This window comes from Schistocerca piceifrons, chromosome 2 (genome assembly GCF_021461385.2).
Source record: "Schistocerca piceifrons isolate TAMUIC-IGC-003096 chromosome 2, iqSchPice1.1, whole genome shotgun sequence".
NCBI classification, from domain to species: domain Eukaryota; kingdom Metazoa; phylum Arthropoda; class Insecta; order Orthoptera; family Acrididae; genus Schistocerca; species Schistocerca piceifrons.
In genome coordinates, this window is record NC_060139.1 from 414,026,214 (window position 1) to 414,047,574 (window position 21,361).

Below are 21,361 nucleotides of genomic sequence, written 5' to 3' on the forward strand. Positions count from 1 at the left end.
ACAATGTTGACTGGAATACTCTCTTTCAAATTCGAAGGTAGCAGGGGTAAAATACAGGGAACGAAAGGCTATTTACAATTTGTACAGAAACCAGATGGCAGTTATAAGAGTCGAGGGACATGAAAGGGAAGCAGTGGCTGGCAAGGGAGTGAGACAGTGTTGTAGCCTCTCCTCGATGCTATTCAATCTTTATATTGAGCAAGCAGTAAAGGAAACAAAAGATAAGTTCGGAGTAGGTATTAAAATCCATGGAGAAGAAATAAAAACTTTGAGGTTTGCCGATGACATTGTAATTCTGTCAGAAACAGCAAAGGACTTGGAAGAGCAGTTGAACAGAATGGGCAGTGTCTTGAAAGGAAACATGAACATCTATGTTTCATTTTTTATATTGGCCCTTGCACTGTTTACAAGTTTTTTCCTGTGAGGTAGCATAACAGAGTTTATTTACTTAATTAAATCCTCAGACATAAGTATGCAAGGCCTTATGTGAAATTATGTACCAGAGCAAAGGATAATGGAATGTAGTCGCATCAAGTCAGGTGATGCTGAGGGAATTAGATTAGGAAATGAGACACTTAAAGTAGTAAATTAGTTTTGCTATTTGGGGAGCAAAATAACTGATGATGGTTGAAGTAGAGAGGATATAAAATGTAGACTGGCAATGGCAAGGAAAGCGTTTCTGAAGAATAGAAATTTGTTAACATCGAGTATTGATTCAAGTGTTAGGTAGTCGTTTCTGAAAGTATTTGTATGGAGTGTAGCCATGTATGGAAGTGAAACATGGACAACAAATAGTTTGGACAGGAAGAGAATAGAAGCTTTCGAAATGTGGTGCAACAGAAGAATGCTGAAGATTAGATGGGTATATCACGTAACTAATGAGGAGGTACTGAATAGAATTGGGGAGAAGAGGAGTTTGTGGCACAACTTGACTAAAAGAAGGGAGCGGTTGGTAGGACATGTTCTGGGGCATCAAGGGATCATCTATTTAGTACTGGAGGGCAGAGTGGAGGGTAAAAATTGCAGAGGGAGACCAAGACATGAATATACTAAACAGTTTCAGAAGGATGTAGGCTGCAGTAGGTACTGGGAGATGAAGAAGCTTGCACAGGATAGAGTAGCATGGAGAGCTGCATCAAACCAGTCTCAGGACTGAAGACCACAACAATAACAACACTAACAATCAATATCATCCTGATACTGTGCCTTTTCTGTTAAAGTTAAATAAATGTTTGTTACTGTTTTGTTATTTCTAATATTGAAAAATGATCTGAAATTATTTTCCTTTATTCATCTGTGTGTACAGCCTCTATAAAGATTGTACACTACATAGCAGCTGCACATGTGTTTACCTGTATTTATAAAGTGGTATGGGCTACTAACAAGCACTTATATTTTAGAAATACTCTTGGTGGAACATATTATACTAACAAACTGCCAAAAAAGTTACAGGATGAATTTAATTTTGCAAGGCACAGTGTAAAACACTGCATCTTTAGTGTTGGTAGACCAACATCAGTTCTATCAACCAGAATGCAAGTGGGGTACAACAAACAGGTCACATGGCACAGTCATTACATTTCTAGTCTGTACATACTCTCTTCAATGCCAACGAAAGTGAGAGTGATACACTTACTTTACATATGGATTCATTTTCAACCACTCATTTCATTAGTTAATGTGTTGCTTTCAATTCAGCTGTTTTCTATTTTACTTTAAGTAATACCACAGCCTGTTGACATCGAGCATTTACAACTAAAAATAACAATAGGAATAATAAATAAGTGTATTTTCATAATAATAATCCAATGTACATATGCTACCCTGTTTGAGATGAGTCTTAACTAATATAAATAATTTAACATTTCTATCATCATAAATTAAAATTCATTGTTGTTATTTGTTCTGCAGTTTTATATACATGTCTGTTTCAGCATAGTTTGATTTTTATAAAAAAAATTCTGAAATGCTCATACATTCCACTCCACAAAAAGCAACTTTGTGAAACAAGATAGATGTTTTTGAAGCTAATAACACAGTGTTATTAGGTTTAAATTTAAAAAAATGGTTTCCATACTACTGACATGAGAAAAAAACACACTTGTCATGCAACAGATCCCAATGGACAAAATAAAGTACTGATATTTAGGGCTATATTTTTTTCTCTTTCAGTTGTAAGAGAGACAAGATGTGTTCAGCGCAATTCCACAAGTAGCAATTCATTTTCCTTAGAGATGATTAAATTATTTTACACTGACTGCTTCAATGTGCTGTTTAATTTGTGTATTACATAGACTGTATTTGCCGATTATGTAAACCAGGAGCTATATTTGTTTTAGATAAAACATACGAAACTATTTAAGACAACACAGCTTTGTGTCAGTAGGCTTAAGCTTCTTAGAAGCTGATAATAGTCATTTGTACTTTTTAAGCTCTTCACGGTGTTTGCAGGTTTGCCATTTCCATCATGCTAAAACCTTGCAATCAAAACTAATGTAGACCTTATAACAGTGACGTCTTGGAGCATATTTTATCACTGAACTTAATGACTGTGTATGTTACACACAGGGCAGTTTTTTGCCCCATGTAGACAAAAAACAGATCACATATTGGTATCAGAGGAACTTCTGCAACCTGTTAGTTTGTGAAGTAATTTTTTCCAGAAACTGTCATTGCTTAGCTCATTTTCTTGCAGCCGATTTGCTTTGAATTTTTTCCATTCCTCCAGTTCCTTAGCTTTTCTTGGGCCCCATTCAGTGGATGGAGTGAATGACTTCACTATCATCTGAAATTGAAAACATTAGATTAAAATTAATGCATAACTGTGAAGGCACTGATCAGGATTACGAAAATTTGCCTTTTAAGACAGCACTGGCTAGAAGTTTGACATAGAGAGGATGAGATGCCTTATTCAGAAAACATAACAGAATATCAAAGCTGGTACCAAACAAAACACGTAATGAATTTACTTCACTTTTATACGATACTGTAACAAATCTTAAGGAACCTAATGCTTTTATATTCCCTTTAGAGGACACATCCTTTCAGAAACATGTTCGTTATTTCTTGCATTAGACTGTATTTGTGTTTGGAACTCTATATTGACCCTGTCACCATTATTACTCTGTGTTAAATAATGATTATGGCATGTTACATAAATTATACAGAAAATAAATAGCTAATATATATTTTGGTAATATTTTGGAAAATGTATTGCACTATCTGTTGAGAACTATTATTCTGTCCCCTGTTTCACCATCACCCCAAAGGTGCTGTTCAACCCAAATTACAAAGATTTACTTTACTTACTTGCATTATAATTTATGGTTGTGGACCGTTGTGTGAAGCGAAACTATCTGGTTTTGATTACTGTGGTACTGTTGATGGTGAGAGAAGAAATAATGTGAAATGTGGCTTCCTCCTTTCAGAAAACACCAAGAGTTTTATCATTATCAAGAGTAGTACACAAGTCTGTTGAAACAGACCACCATCATCAGTGTCTTATGCCCATGTGCACTACAGAAATATTACAATTATCATTCAGGATATTAATGCATTGTGTGGTGTTCAGTAACTGTACACATCCAATTCTCCTCTCATTTATTTTTTGTCATCATGGCACAAGGTTTCTTGAAATAAACCTTGCACCTAGCAAGTGACACATGGTATTACCCGATCTTACATGAAAATAGTGATGTGGATACAGTTGTGTTCTTAAAAAGCTGGAATCACATATTGCACAAGGAGGTCTTTATAACATTTCAATGTCATTGTACACCTAACAGGCCCCCCAAGGTGTCATTTTCCCCGAAGAAAAATGGACTGACAGTGAAGAAGCTTTTGAAAAAGCTCAACATAAGTTGAGTGCAGTGAATGTGCCTGCACAATATGTGGTGGAGTAGAATCCCTTTATGCCACAGTTCTGTGCACTCATTGCACCATGCGGAGTAAAATGTGTTTTGTCTGTGCAAAGAATATCGCCCAGGCACATATCATCCATTTCTATGAACACCAAAAAAACTAAGGCCCGAGTCATGGTGTTGTAGCCTATCTTGGGGGGATGTGTAAAATGCACCACAAAATCTTTTAAGCTGTTGATGAGGAAGAGAGAGTTCCCATGACACAGCTCAAGCAGAATTTGAGGCTGCATAGTCAACTGTAGCTATAGCCATTTCATTAATAACTGCCATGGGAATTTGTCATCTCCCTCTACCAGCTGCACCATCAATTCACCTGTTTCTTCAAATTTCTTGATCGTATCCTTCAGTCCATGTACTAACATGAGGCCTCTTTACAGCTGTTTCTGTCAAAGATATCCCTGCAATACGATGCTGCTATTGCTGCCTTTCTGATGAAACAACTTTACCAGTGGTGCATGATCATTCTTCTTAACAGCCATTGCATTTTCTATGGAAAACTTCAATCTTCTTAACCCTTTACACCAAAAGTGACTTCACAAAAGAAATCAACATGCAGCACCAAGTGACAAACCACATAGTGTTGTCAAAACAGGAAACATTTTACATTCTGACTGCTTACAGTGCTATATTCTCACCAGGTTGCAGAAAGTGGAACTATTATGTTTTTCAGCATACTCTGAGAGTCTACTGTTTTATGAACACACCTACAATGTTTGAGCATGTTGTGATGCAGCACTCAGAACACTCTCATTTTAATTATAACCACCGAATATCTAAACTTGCAAAAATGCTGAAATCATCCTGTAATAATGTTTTAAGTAAAAATATATGATTTAAATAAACATGAACATCTATGTTTCATTTTTTATATTGGCCCTTGCACTGTTTACATGTTTTTTCCTGTGAGATAGCATAACAGAGTTTATCTACTTAATTAAATCCTCAGACATAAATATGCAAGGCCTTATGTGAAACTGTGTACCAAAGCAAAGAATAATTTCTGGGCATGGGGTATAACTAACCTGTTTAAATGGGAGATGACGATTTTTTACAAATTGGTAAGCAACTGAGAAAGGAACCTGAAGCACAGCAAATAGAAACATTGCCCAACCAGCACCTGAAAATGAACATAACTTTTAGAGTCATACAAAGTGTGCTAGATGTAATTAGTGTAACACTATGTAAACATTTATGGAGATAGCCTACTTTCATGAACCATTCCCAGTTAAAAGATAACATGCAGTAAACATATTCTCAAGACAGAGGGAATAACAAGAGATTTTTATTCAGCTGATTATTCATAAAAAAAATATTCTTTTCATTATGACTAGATAAAATAAAACATTATTGTCAACTACAGCAAAAAAATACAACTAAAACATGATTCAAATTATCTCTCTGTCTTCTAGTCTGAATCATGTCCTTAGAGTAAATATGTTCATATGAAAACAAATTTTCATTTTAAATATTTGAAGAGGTTTCATATTCACTCTACAGTGTATGTAATTTTTGTGGAGCAGCAGCATTTCTATGTATGTATTTAATCACTTACATCTTAAAAGTAAGATGTTTGCTACTGTTAAAAAATTATTTTACTCAACTATTACCATTGTAACACAGCTCCTAGAATAACAGCAGGCAGGGCAGGATACTTATGAGTAACAATATGGCTTCCAAAATATCCCAGACATATTCTATGGACCTTAGTACAGGAGACTGATCCAGCCATTCTGTGCAGTGAACTGTTTGCTATTGAAGGGACTTATTCAGAATACTAGGTTTGTGTGGTCAGGTATTTTCAAATTCTAGGATAACACCATCATTCATACCATAACTGTAGGGTTGCATAAAGGTATCAAGGGTTTCACATCAATAAATATATGCTGTTACTGTTCCACATGGAAAGAACACCAAGTATAGTCATTTCCTCTTCCAAGGGTATTAATTTTGAGTAAACACTAGGAATGATATTTGGTTCAGTTCTCACCGAATAAAATCTCATTTGCTGTCACATTGAACTTTAAGCAGGTACTCATTCAAGAAGAGACCATTTCTACATTTTCTGCAGTCCAGCATGTATGTTTCTACACTCTCCATAAAAGAACTACGAGTGACACACATGTGACTACCGGTAGTCATTTCCCATGCATACCACCTTGATTAAGTCTTCACACAGTAGGCTACTCATTGACACCATCCTAACTGTGACTGCGACTTAAGTGGACAATTCTTGAGAATTTATTAAATAAAAATTTTTTTAATGCAAAACACTTTTTATGCCTGGACCACAATTTTCAGTATACAATTATAGCATGATGACTAGTTTTGGTTTTTTCCTAAAACATCTTCACATAATTAAAATTGAAAAGAAGTGGTGAACATGTATTAAGGAACATCCTTAGCCATAGTCATACAGTAAAATGCATTTATATTATGGGCCAATAAGACTATGGCAGTATGTGGTTAGAAACTTTATCATGAGCAAGCTAGGTTGTGCACCATAATTTCACAAGCCATCAATAATAAAGAAGGGAAACTGGCAGTTGTCTTAGTAAAACCTGCAGCACATGCCCATGATTTGCAGTTGTACAGCAGCTGAGAGCAGTATATAAAACATTTCAAGAACTGCGAGCTGTTCCATAGCCTGGCTTACAAAGAATGATGCAACATGGCTTATAAAATATGCATCTTTATACAGTGGGCTCAAGTTGAAGATTGCAACTAAAGTGTTCAAGTCCAACCTGCCTGGCAAGACATATCACAAGTAACAAGAAAGCTGCTTGTGGTGTGTCTTGCCAGGCAGGCTGGACTTGTGGCATTTTACTTTTAATCTTCAACTTGTGCACATTGTGTAACAGTGACAATTTTATGTGCCATGCTGGAGGACTCGTTTGTAAGCCAGGCTATGGAACAACTGATAATTCTTGTACTGTTGTACAATTCTAAGCCACAGGCATGTGAAGCAAGTTTTACTAATACAAGTGCAATTTTACTTCTTTATTACCATCAGCTTGTGAGATTACGGTTTACAACCTGGCTCTCTCATCATTATGTTTCTGATTATATACTGTCATAATCTTGTTGGTCCATAATATGAACGCATTTTACTGTCTGACTACAGCTAATCAATGTTCACCACTATTTTATAATTGAAAATATCTGAAGACGGTTGTAGGAAACAATCAAAACTACACATGGTGCTTTAAGTGTGTACTGAAAATTGTGGTCTAAGCACAAAAAGTTTTTTACATTAAGAATATTTTTATTTAATAATGGAGATGTTGAGCCACAGATAGGCATAACAAAAAGACTCTCACAATTATAGCTTTCAGCCATTAAGGCCTTCATCAGCAATAGACACACACACACACACACACACACACACACACACACACACACACATGACTGCAGTCTCAGGCAACTGAAACCACAGTGGGAGCAGCAGCACGAGTGCATGATGGGAGTGGCAACTGGATGGGGGTAAGGATGAGGCTGGGGCACGGGAGGGCAGGGATAGTATGGCGGGGGTGTTGGAGAATGAAGTGCTGTAGGTTAGATGGAGGGAGGGAGAGAGGTAGGGAGGGGGGGGGAGGGGGGAGAAGTAGTGGAAAAGGAGAGAAATAAAAGACTGGGTTAGTGGTGGAATGATGGCTGTGTGGTGCTGGAATGGGAGCAGGGAAGGGGCTGGATGGGTGAGGACAATGACTGACAAAGGTTGAGGCCAGGAAGGTCACGAAAATGTAGGATGTATTGCAGGGAAAGTTATCACCTGCACAGTTCAGGAAATCTGGTGTTGGTGGGAAGGATCCATATGGAACAGGCTGTTTAACAGTCCTTGAAATGAAGGATATCATGTTTGGAAGTGTGTTCAGCAACACGGGGTGGTCCACTTGTTTCTTCGCCACAATTTGTTGGTGGCCATTCATGCGGACAGACAGCTTGTTGGTTGTCATGCCTACATAGAATGGAGCACAGTAGTTGCAGCTTAGCTTGTAGACCACATGACTGGTTTCATAGGTAGCCCTTCCTATGATGGGGTAGGTGATGTTAGTGACCAGACTGGAGAAGGTGGTGGTGGGAGGATGTATGGGACAGGTCTTGCATCTAGGTCTATTGCAGGGGTACGAGCCATGAGGTAAGGGTTTGGGAGCAAGGGTTGTGTAAGAATAGATGAGTATATTGTGTAGTTTCGGTAGATGGTGGAATACCACTATGGGAGAGGTGGGAAGAATAGTGGGCAGGATATTTCTTATTTCGGGGCACAATGAGAGGTAATCAAAACCCTGGCAGAGAATGTAATTCAGTTGCTCCAGTCCTGGGTGGTACTGAGTTATGGGGGGAATGATCCTCTGTGGCTGGACGGTGGGACTTTGGGAGGTAGTGGGAGACTGGATAGATAAGTCATGGGAGATTTGTTTTTTTACATGGTTGGGAAGATAATTACAGTCAGTGAAGACTTCAGTGGAACCCTTGGTACATTCCATCCTGGATTTTCCATTATTTGATTTTTATTTAATAAATTACATTGAGATCACTGTCTTCTCCTGACAATGTCAGGCTTCACTAATTGTTGAATAGTTGATGTTGTCCTGTTATTTTAGGTTAATAAGAGAAAATATGATCATTAGCGCCATCCTTTTCTGAATACTTTGGGATGCCAAAGTGTAATTTCGAATTGGAGCCACCATCTAATATCAACAGCAAAAATAACGTTTGACTATTTGTCTACCAGTGTCTGTTTCTCATCTGCCACTAAGCATTGCTTATCTGTCATAGTAGTTCATCTCATATATGTTGCCTCATAGAGTGAAATATTTTCCAAATGTTTATTAAGGAATATTTTAATCATGCGCTGTGATTTTTTTCTGTAGGATGGCCTGATCATGGTACTTGGTACCAAAACTGGTAGTTGACAGGCAAAATAAAAGTGACTAAGCAAATAATTTTTGCTTAAGTTCTGCCTTATCTGCCTCGCTTTAATGTGAATAAAAACCACCACAGCTGTATTTAAGGTTATTTTATTATGCCAGGACCAGTTTCATTCTAAATAAAAATCTTCTGGCGACACACTGGCAGAAATGTGCTGGTGTCATGACTCAAAAATGTATCATCAGCATACATAACACTAAAAGACCCTATCTGGAGCATGACAGCCACAGCAGTAATACGTCAAAAATGAGACTGGGAATAGTTCAGGTGCAAAGGCAATGATTAGTTCAAGAAACGGGTGAAATAAAGGGTATGATGATGAAATGGCCACTAATATTTTCAGCAATCAATTCTTAACAGTTACGCATCCAGCAGGGTGCTTTGGTTCCGTAAATAAAGCTACACAGTTCTTAATATTGAAACTAACAAATTGCATGACATGCATATTCAGAAAATGAAGAAAACAGAAAAAAAATTCTCCTTTTAAAAAGTAAAAATTCTACCAGAGTTGATAACATTTCCAGTAAATTATTGAAATACTGCTATAGAGAAACTAGCAAAATCCTCTGCCATATTTTCTATACATCACTTGAGGGAGGAGTATTCCCTGACACTTAAAATATAGACTTATATAGCCAGTTCATAAAAAGGGAGAAAAAGATGCTACAAACTATGGACCAACTTCATTACACTCAATTTATTCTAAGGTACTGGAAAAATTGATGCATTACAGACTGATTGAGCATCTTAATTAATACTAAATCCTCAGCAATAGCCAGTTTAGTTTTAAGAAAGAAGTATCAACAGAGGGTGCAATACATGAACCTGTTGACAGTGTTTGGGAATCCATATACAAAAATATGACAGCTGGAATATCTTGTGACCTGTCAAAAGCTTTTGACAGTGTTAGTCATAATATCAACATTACATTATTCGTCTATGGTGGCACAAAATGAATAAGATTATTTCTTGTCTCTTTCTCACAAGATCTTATCAACTATCAGACATTATCAAACATACAGTTTACTGCTATGTGCATATGACACATTTTATTTAAAAATGAGAGTTTTGTGCAACACTACTGTGGTAACACATTGTTCAGATGTTTTGTATTTTATGAAAATAAATGTAAGTTCACGATATGGGTATATTAACATTGATATTTTTAAGAGACTTTGTTGTCTGCCATATAATTGCAATAATAGCGTGAAGCCAGAATTTATTTGGAAATGCTGAAATGGAAAGGTAAGATTAATGTCATGAAACTACAAATTCATTACACAACTACTATTTCTTTTAATTCACTTTCTAACATACCATATGCACTTGCAGGGAAGTCCGTGTCATGGTACTGAGGAGATTCCATATTTATTAGAGTGTACAATAAGATGACAAACAGCATGACTGGTGTAACAAAACCCCAGCATATTCTCCAGTAGAAGCTGACCTTCAGATTAAGCATAAATTCTATATCTTGGCAGAAATTGTCAACACCTGAAATGAAGAAGATTTGTTGAGAATAGCATCAGTCTCAAAATTCAAAAATCATTGAACAGTATGCAAAAGACCTAGTGGTAAAATAGTGGAGAAAATGTGACCACAATTGTCTTGGGTGGTACTGCAAATGAAAGGATTATACTACTTACAATTAAGTGAAAGAAAGACAGCTAATTATGTGGCAGTAGATGTGGGCTCATGTATAGAAGGCAACACAAATTCTAAGTTTCAGAAAAAGGGATTCTTTCATTCTGCAAAAGAGTAAAATACATTGGAACAGGTAAGTCAGTTAAAAATTAGGGGAGAACGATGCCAGTGAGTCTTTATCAAGGAAGAAACAGCAAATCAGCAAAGGGCGAGGCAGTATCAATGATGGAAATCCTTTCATGTTTTGTTGTTGTCATGCTGTCTTCCCTGACCAGCAGTCCTGAGAGGCTTTCCTGGTTAATTCCCTAACAGTCTAAGAATACAATATGTAATACTATACAGAGCAACTTATCAAAAGTTATTTTAGTTCCTTTAAAGGCTACATTTCCTTGCTAGACTTCATAGATGATGCCACTTTGACAGCTAGCATGTCAGACATTAATATTGCATTTAGTTAAGGAAGTTTAATGTGATCTGACGTATGTGTGTGTGTGTGTGTGTGTGTGTGTGTGTGTGTGTGTGTGTGTGTGTGTGTGGGTGGGTGGGTGGGTGGGTGGGTGGGTGGGTGGTGTTATATTTGAGATGTTTATGACAATCAAAGAAGAAGTACCATATATCTGATGTGAGCACCTGACCTATTTTACTCAGATAGTACCAAGCTGACTACCAAACTAGATCATAAGTGTCAGCAACTGTGCTGTATGCCCTCATTGCATGAGACACTAAGAAGTTTGAATGCAAAAATTTGAGGTTCGACATAATGATGATTGTTACCGAAGTACACAAATAACTATTACCATTCACTTTTCTTAATCTGCCCACAACACATTCCACAGGATTTTACCACCATCATCAGGCTGATTAAATTAAAAAGGCAGTGGGCAGATTGCCTATAAAAGTCACAAACAAATTCGTTTTCTATAAAAGTCATAAACAAATTTGTTTTCATCTTGTTGATGTAAGTAAATCCACGAGATGATGGAGGTATAATCCTGTGAAATATGTAATGGAAAGATCAGTAAAGGTGACTTGCTACAGTTATTTATGTATTTCAGTAGAGAAGTTTAAAATATATACACAGAATATTGTACAATGTTTTGAGATCAAGAACTTTATGCCAAACTGGACTTGAGCTGGTTACATCCAGGTCCAGCATCACTGTACTACCACATGTCAGTGACTTTGGTGGTAAGGTAGATTAGCTCTCACTTACAAAACTTCAGAAAAGTTATGTAAGAAAAGTTACGGAAAGGCATTTTCTGTAAACATACCAAAACTATGACTTTATTGATAATTTTAAAAAATCCTAGTGAAACCCAGATGTTATTGCATCATATATTACTAGCATCTTGTGCCAAAAACAGAAAAAAAGTTAGTGGCATTAATGGACTTCCACACATCAATAAGATAACTCTAACTAAGAAATGGATACATGAAACGTGGCCAGGCTAAGGCTTGGCCCTTGGAACCCTTTTGCTACAGTTCTGTGCAAATGATGTTTAAATGTCAATGTGATATATGAATTACTTTTCATTACTATTAATGAAACTACAAGTTTATTACAAGGCACAATCTACTTTATTTCTTCTACACCAGAGGTTCCCAATTTTTTTACACCTGGTGCCCCCTTTGCAGCCCCATTATACATCATGCCCCCTATTTTTATTTATTCATTTATTTATTAATTATGTATTTATTGCTTCTCTTGAAAAACTTTATTTGATGATAATGTGCAATCAACACTTAAGTAAAAGAGGTTTATTGAATGTGTAAGTCAAGGGACCTGGTAGCTGAGATAGAAATGTCATTATGTCTTACTTAAAACCTAATTATATTTTTTCACTTGAACAATACTTTTCACATGTAACATTTTTTATGTGATAAAAGTCACAAGAAAAATTCAGACTGTTAATGTGACTGTTGAAATTATTTTTCTTTAAGCAGCTCCCTAATTTTTGGTTTTGAACTAGGTCACTCTCCACCTTCAGGTGACTGCAGTGTTTTATTTTCATCATGGCTAGTTCCTAGACACTAATCTGAAATAGGCATGTCGATGAGAATGGTACGAGGACTTTTAAGGCTTTCTTTGCCACTCCTAGATAACTAGGAAGGAAACTGGCCCAAAATTTTTCCATCCCCATTTGCTGAAACAGTTCTTTATAACTTGAATCACAATTCAATTCAATTGTATCCCATTATATTTCATCAGGCAGTGCATGCACAACAGTAGTGAAGAGTGACCTTGCTAATTTGCACTGACAGCCTTCTGAAGACAGGTGAGAGATGTAGAGCTTTAACTCTACTCGAAGCCATTCGAGATGTTCGCTGATGGTAACTTTCCACTCATTGACATCACACTGTTGCTTATCTAGAAGTTCACTGAATCAAAGGAAAAACAAAATATTAGTAGTGGGAGCATCCTGATGCTGCTTCCGTATTTGTGACATTTCCAAGAAGAACCTTATGGCATCATTGGTATCTATTACTGTGGTGTTTCTACCTTGTAGATTCAAATTCAGAACATTCAGGTTTCAAAGAAGTCTTTAAGCTATGCGTGGAAAAATATAAAGGTGCCATCAGTGAATTAATGATGATGCTTGGCTTTCCTTTGGCTCATAAGAAATAGTCATACCTTTGATTTCAATTCATACTGCCTGCTAAGCATATTTCCCTTAGAAAGCCACCAGACTTTCATGTGAAATATTAAAGAGCAGTGTTCAGCACTGAAATCATTATATTGGATGAGCATTCACAGCATTTGACTTAATTTTATCAACTATATCAGTAGCCACTTTCAGTGCTGTGTTCAGTTTTTCACGTAAAGTTATAGAAGCTAGGGCTTGACTGTGTATCATACAGTGGTACCAAGTAAGACCAGAATTTTTTTCTTTCACAATATCTAAGAAGTCAGAACGTAAACATAACATGGCTGGTACTTCATCAGTACATCTACATGACATCAGTACTCTACAAGCCACATGATCGTGTGTGGTGGACGGTACTTCTGGTACCACTAACTGATTCCCCCCTTTCCTGTTCTACTCAAAAATGTCATGTGGTAAGAATGATTGTCAGTAAGTCTTGGTATTAGCTCTAATTTCTTGAATTTTCTTGTCATGTTTTTTTCTCAAAATGTTTGTGGGAGGAAGTAATAAGCTGTCCAACCCTTACTGGTAAGTGCTCTCTGGTAATTTTCATAGTAAGCCTCTCTATGATGCACAACTCCTGTCTTGTAACATCTGCCACTGGAATTTGTAGAGCACCTCTGTAAACCTCCCATTCTGACCAAATGATCCCGTGATGAAACACACCAGTCTTTGTTGGATCTTCTCTATCTCTTCTATAGCTCTTACCAGGTAAGGGTCTCAGATTGATGAACAGTACTGAGGAACTGGTTGAATAAGTGCCTTGTGAACCACTTATTTTGTGGATGAGTTACATCTGCTTAAGATTCTTTCTATTAATCACAGTGTGGCATTGCCATAACTCTGTCCCAAGACAAACCATTTCTATCAGAAATTTATTAATGGCAGAATATACAACAGAACCTTTTGATGTTGTTTCCAAGTTTTTAGAAAACAATAGTTCTTTGATTTTTTTCTCATCCATAAATTGGCAGTATACTATTAAGTGACATTGTTGGCTTATAGCAATAGAACTGTCACACTGCAAGGCAAAAACAGAGATGTCTTCAGTCTTTTAACCAGCTGTTCTTTCACATTCAGGGCTATTTATGCAATCCTACATTGCATACAGTTGCCTGAAAGATGTATCTTGTTCATTTTTCATTATCTTTTCCAAAAACAATTCTGGTTGCTTTAAAAATGGAAGGTTTGATTAATGTCTCACTGATAGTGTGAGGTTTGTTTGTTTTTAAGAGACAAATTTCATATCATGCTTCAATAACTTTCTTATTTTCCTGCTGAAAGATCCCAGTAGATTTCAATTCATCCAATTTAAAGAATTTCTTTTTCCAACAAAAAACTATTTTGATTTATTTTTCAGTGCTTGGTGAGTTGTTGTTAGATGACATTTCAGACACAAAGGTTGCAATGAGCATGATGACGCACAATACGCTGTGGCAGTGGGACATAGTATTTTCAATAAACATGAGTCCATGCTTCTTCTTTATAAACCTTCTTTTAGCAGACATCTTCACTCAGTGTTCAAACGAAATAAAAATACTCTTTACCTCTGAGGAGCACAACACATGTAATACTGAGTTAAGAATGCAGAGTGCAGGCTGAATAATGTGTTGTGTCAGCAGTAACTTGGTGCTGTGCAAAGCAAACTTGTAGCTATCAAATCTAAAAAAAAATGCACTCGCTACCTATAGTAATAATATACAATTTTTGACTGTCTGACCACATTTTCCCGCTTTATTCTGAGCTGTCTGTCCCCACCCCCCATAAGACTCTCAGCTCCCATCCCATACCCCTGAGCCCCCCCTCCCCCCTTCAGTTTGGAAAGCATTGCTCTACTCAGTTCCATTTCATATTGCTTAACAATGTTACATCCAGATATTTAAATGACTTGGCTGTGTAAAGCAGGACACTACTAATGCTGTATCTGAATATTAAGAGTTTGTTCATCCCACTCACCTGCATCAACTTACATTTTTCTATATTTAGAACTAACTGCCATTAATTACATCAACTAGAAATTTTGTCTAACTCATCTTGTATCCTCCTAGGGTCACTCGACTTTGACACCTCCCAGACATCACAGCATCACAGATTACTCCCCCCCCCCCTCCCCCCCCCCCCCCTGTTCACCAGACCATTTATGTATATGGAAAGTAACAGCACTCTTCAGTCTTATCACACTTCCCTGGTGCACTCCTGACAATACCCTTGTCTCTGAGACGATACTCTGGTTTCTTAAGAGCACTTGCCATTGAGGACAACATACTGGGCTCTTTTACTTAAGAAATCACCAAGCCTCTAACATATGTGGGAACCAACTCCTTATACTCACATATTCGTTAACAGTCTGCAGTGCAGCACCATGTCAAATAAGCTTCATATGAATGCTGCTTTCTAAAACCATGCTGATTTGTAGGCACAAGGTTCTTGGTCTCAAGAAAACTTATTATATTCAACTGAGAATATGTTCAAGGATTCTGCAGCAAACCATTGTTTGGGACATCATTCTGTAATTCTGTGGGTCCATTCTTTTACTCTCCTTATACACAGGATCACCTGCACTATTTTCCAGTCACTTGGGACTCTGCGCCAGACAAGAGATTCACAATAAATGCAAACTAAGTAAGGGGCCAGTGCCTTCAATTACTCTTGACAGAATTGGGGTTCTATCTGTTTTAAAATCTTTCAGTTGTTTCTCTACACCAGGGACACTTATTTCTATGTTCACCATACAGGAGACTCTTCGATAGTCAAACAATGGTATGTTTTGATTCTTGAGTTTCTCCCGGCGTATTTGATAATCAAAATATCCACGGGTATGTTGCCGGTCTATAGTGTCCAACGGGCACAATATTTCGACGATCATACATGTCGCCATCATCAGGTGAACTGACGGACTGAGCTCCTGTGAACGTGCCGGCACGGAGACCCGTACGCTATGGCTGCTCAGAGGGAACTGGGTTCGGTCGCGGCGGCGGACGATTTAAATACCCTCCGCCCGCGGCGCGCTCCCTTCGCCGTCCGCGCCCCCGCGCCACGGTCGCGCGGTGGAACAGATTGCGACGGCGTCTGAGATGACATCGGTGTGATAGCTCTGTCCGCCGTGGTCGTCACAACTATACATTTGCTCGATTTACTCTTGATTAACCCGATCGCTGGTTCCCAAGCCTTGCTAATATTATAGCCACAGTCACGGTTTATGAGGTCGTCATTGGTGCGAATTTCGATGGCCTCTCTAACAACGCTGTCCCAGTATCTCGACGTCTGTACCAGAACCCTCGTGCGGTCATACTCCATGGCGTGATTTTCCGACAAACAATGTTCAGCGACCGCCGACTTGCTCGGATACATCAGTCGAGTGTGCCTCTGGTGTTCACGGCATCGATCCTCGACGGTACGCATCGTCTGACCAATATACGACTTGCCACATTGACACGGAATCTGGTACACGCCGGCCTTCCTCAAACCGAGGTCATCTTTGGCGCTCCCCACCAGTGCACGAGTTTTATTTGGAGGACAAAACACAGTTCCGACCCGTTGTTTCTTCAGAATGCGGGCGATTTTCTCCGAGAGTGCGCCTGTGTATGGAATAAATGCAGTGCCTACCTCCTCCCTCGTGACTTCATCCATCTCAACAGGTTGTGCTGCAGTGGTTGGGCGGAGAGCACGTTGAATCTGCCACTCTGAGTACCCATTTTTTCCGAAATACAGTTCTCAGATGTTCCAATTGCTGGGGTAGACTCTCTGCGTCAGAGATAGTGCGCGCCCTATGTACTAGAGTTTTAAGTACCCCATTCCTCCGTGAAGGGTGGTGGCAGCTGTCTGCGTGCAAATACAGATCAGTGTGCGTAGTCTTCCGATACACCCCATGACCTAGGGTGCCGTCAGCCCTTCTCTTGACCAAGACGTCAAGGAAAGGTAATTTACCCTCCGTTTCAGTCTCCATAGTGAATTTGATGTTGGGGTGTATGGAGTTTAGATGTGTAAGGAAGTCAAGGAGTTTATCCATACCATGTGGCCAGATGACGAACGTGCCGTCCACGTAACGGAAAAAGCAAGTAGGTTTCCATACGGATGACGACAGGGCTTCCTCCTCGAAGTTCTCCATCCGTATGGAAACCTAGGTCATGGGGTGTATCGGAAGACTACGCACACTGATCTGTATTTGCACGCAGACAGCTGCCACCACCCTTCACAGAGGAATGGGGTACTTAAAACTCTAATACATAGGGCGCGCACTATCTCTGACGCAGAGAGTCTACTCCAGCAATTGGAACATCTGAGAACTGTATTTCGGAAAAAATGGGTACTCAGAGTGGCAGATTCAACGTGCTCTCCGCCCAACCACTGCAGCACAACCTGTTGAGATGGATGAAGTCACGAGGGAGGAGGTAGGCACTGCATTTATTCCATACACAGGCGCACTCTCGGGGAAAATCGCCCGCATTCTGAAGAAACACCGGGTCGGAACTGTGTTTTGTCCTCCAAATAAAACTCGTGCATTGGTGGGGAGCGCCAAAGATGACCTCGGTTTGAGGAAGGCCGGCGTGTACCAGATTCCGTGTCAATGTGGCAAGTCGTATATTGGTCAGACGATGCGTACCGTCGAGGATCGATGCCGTGAACACTAGAGTCACACTCAACTGATGTATCCGAGCAAGTCGGCAGTCGCTGAACATTGTTTGTCGGAAAATCACGCCATGGAGTATGACCGCACGAGGGTTCTGGTACAGACGTCGAGATACTGGGACAGCGTTGTTAGAGAGGCCATCGAAATTCGCACCAATGACGACCTCATAAACCGTGACTGTGGCTATAATCTTAGCAAGGCTTGGGAACCAGCGATCGGGTTAATCAAGAGTAAATCGAGCAAACGTATAGTTGTGACGACCACGGAGGACAGAGCCATCACACCGACGTCATTTCAGACGCCGTCGCAATCTGTTCCACCGCGCGACCGTGGCGCGGGGCGCGGACGGCGGAGGGAGCGCGCCGCGGGCGGAGGGTATTTAAATCGGCCGCCGCCGCGACCGAACCCAGTTCCCTCTGAGCAGCCATAGCGTACGGGTCTCCGTGCCGGCACGTTCACAGAAGCTCAGTCCGTCAGTTCACCTGATGATGGCGACATGTATGATCGCCGAAATATTGTGCCCGTTGGACACTATAGACCGGCAGCATACCCGTGGATATTTTAATGGTATGTTTGTATGATTCTACTGCATGAATGATTTATTAAATGCAAAATTTAAAACTTTGGATTTCATTTTACTGTCTTCAACTGCCACACCAGACTGGTCAACAAGTGACTGGATGGAAGCCTTAGACCCACTTAGCAATTTTAGATAGGACCAGAATACTCTTGGGTTCTCAGCCAGATCTTTTGCTAAGGTATCACAGTGGTCATTTATGTATGTTTTGCACATATATCTTTTCGCAGACACCATTTGCACATTCTCTTTTGGACCAAAAGTGCACCAGCTGTTGCTTCCTTGTTATTTTCTGAATTTTGATGTTAAACCATGATGGGTCTTTTCCATCTTTCATCCAATTTCTGGGGACATAGTTCTCCTAACAACAATTTGCAATCTGTCTAAACTTTACCCATGATTCTTCTACGCCCATTATTCTGGAACTAAGTAACCTCAGTTCACTGTCCAAATGAGATGCTAAAACTTACTTATCTGCTCTTTCTAGCAGAAACCCATTCCTAGCTTTCTTGACTGATTTAATAACTTCCATAGCCATAGATGATATACTGACATCATTATCACTAATCTTTGTCTCTAGATTGATGTTGTCGAGAGGTCTGGCCTGTTTTTACCTACAACGTCTAAGATATTTCCACTGTGTGTGGGATTCTGAACTAGTTGCTCAAGAAGGGTTTCGAAAAATATGTTTAAAAGTATTTTGCAAGACTATGTCTGTAATCCCACACTGAATCCATAGATGTCCCAGCCTATACTCAGTAGGTTAAAGTCGCCTCCAACTAGTCCTGCATGATCTGGGTATTTACACATTACTGATGGTAGCTTTTCTTTGAAAAATGGCTCTGAGCACTATGGGACTTAACATCTATGGTCATCAGTCCCCTAGAACTTAGAACTACTTAAACCTAACTAACCTAAGGACATCACACAACACCCAGCCATCACGAGGCAGAGAAAATCCCTGACCCCGCCGGGAATCGAACCCGGGAACCCGGGCGTGGGAAGCGAGAACGCTACCGCACGACCACGAGATGCGGGCTGCTTTTCTTTGAATGAATCTAGAACTGTCAACACAGAACTGAGTGGATGGTAAAAGCTGTTCAACAATTAACTTGGTTCCCCATAGGCCTGTTACACATCATCTGATAAACTCACTTCCCTTCTCATTCCATGCGGTAAGCCTCCCATGACCTGCTGTTCAAGGTGAATTTCCCAAAGTCTACCCCTTTTACTAGTCCTCTACAGTCCTTTTCCTTCACCCCTCTTCCTTCCCCCTCAACCCATCTGAATGAAGAAGGAGCCACTGGCTCTGAAAGCTTGTCAAGTCACAACCCTCTTTTAGTTTTTTTATCTATCCAATTAAATTATTTTGTTAGATAACTTCACTGTCACACTCAACTTTGACGTCATTAGAGACAATATTTTTGTCAACTGCAGTGCGCTCTCCCCCTTCCATGGCATCTAATCTACCTTTGCAATATATTTATATGACTCATTAAATATATTAGAGCTTTCTACTTTGGGTTTCAGCCAACCCTCAGTCCCAAGAATAATTTGAGTACATGAACTTTCCTGAAGGGCAGTAAATTCAGGAACTTTGTTACAAATACTTCAATAATGTACTGATGAGAAATTTTGTCAGCCAGAGTGTCTTCACTCTGAATGCAGTCTGACTTTCCTTGCTGTTTATCAACTAGCAAGCATTCATCAGAGTACCTAGAATACTGCCTAGCATAAAAAAATCCATATGCACTCCACTTGGGTCCAAACCAAAGGACCCCCATCAGTTCTGGGAACAATGCTGCAAATTGTGAACTCTGCTTGCACTATGTGTGTAAGGCCAGCAGCCTTCAACACCTCCACCAGTCACCTGTGTGAAATGAGGATGGTCTCAGAACCCCAGTGACAGGTGTCATTGGTGCTGATGTCAGCCATAATTTGCTAACAACTTTACCCTGAATGCTCAATAGTGACAGGTAAGGCTGTCTCCACATGCTGGATGAGGCTCCCCACAGGCATACCATGTGCACATTGGCTTTCTTTCCAGCCCTGGATGCTACATTCCTAAAGAGCTCCATAGTTTGCTATACATTGGAGTTTCCGATAACTATCAAACCCTCACCACATGTGCCTGTTCAGACCCTGCTTAGAACCTGTTCACTCATAGGGCAAACAGGCGAGGCCAGACAGATATTCTCCACATTGACCCCCTGCCTCAAGTGATGCAAATGTATTACCACCCACCACTTGACTTGCTGGGGGGGGGGGGGGGGGGGGGGATCCACTGCAGTGTGTATACTAGAAGGTGCCTTGGCATCAGAGCCTGCGGACAGAATAAGTGACAACGGAGATGTCCCATGCAATGTGCCAGATTCTCCGCCACTGCAACATGCCAAGACAGGAGGCTGAAAGGTGGCTGACCATAGCCAAAAGCGCATTCAGCTTTTTGCAAACTGCAGCCAGCTCCTCCTGCAACTGCACATAGCATGCACACATCCTACCCATGTTAGAAAGACTAAATGAAGAAGTAAACTACAAAAGCACAGTTCAGAGGTTTGGACCTCCATTATTATGTGGATTTATATCAGTTAACAAGATGAGTGAGTGTTGCATGTATGACTTTTAGGTAACCTGTGTCACTGCCTCTGATAGTCAGATACTTCTATTCTTGACATGTTTACATGACATCTCTCTCTCTCTCTCTCTCTCTCTCTCTCTTTCTCTCTCTCTCTCTCTCTCTCTCTCTCTCTCTCTCTCTCTCTCTTTCTCTCTTTCTCTCTCTGCATGTACGTGTGAGTGTGAGTGTGTGTGTGTGTGTGTGTGTGTGTGTGTGTGGGTGGGTGGGTGGGTGGGTGGGTGGGTGGGTGCTGGTTTGTATTTTGTTTTGACAGACTGACTGTTCAAGCTTGGAAGTCAAAATATAGTAACATTAACTGAATTTTCTGTCTGCGCTGGTAGGGACATAGAAATAAAATGGTAATTCCAGCTGGAAACAGCAAATGAGAAGCTGTAGCTA

At 39.7% G+C, this 21,361-nt stretch overlaps 1 protein-coding gene across 2 annotated transcripts in view; it reads right to left on the reverse strand.

Annotated features, from left to right (window-relative positions):
* Positions 1-1,061: 1,061 nt before the first annotated feature.
* Positions 1,062-21,361, reverse strand: part of LOC124776632 (sodium-dependent nutrient amino acid transporter 1-like) — a 216,120-nt gene continuing 195,820 nt past the window's right edge. For both annotated transcript variants that reach the window (XM_047251720.1, XM_047251719.1), the window contains exons 11-13: positions 10,167-10,343; positions 4,943-5,037; positions 1,062-2,785 (exon numbers count right to left, since the gene is read on the reverse strand). In XM_047251720.1, coding sequence (XP_047107676.1) covers positions 2,603-2,785; positions 4,943-5,037; positions 10,167-10,343 — 455 coding nt within the window. In that variant the 3' untranslated portion in view covers positions 1,062-2,602. The remainder of the gene's footprint in view (positions 2,786-4,942; positions 5,038-10,166; positions 10,344-21,361) is intronic.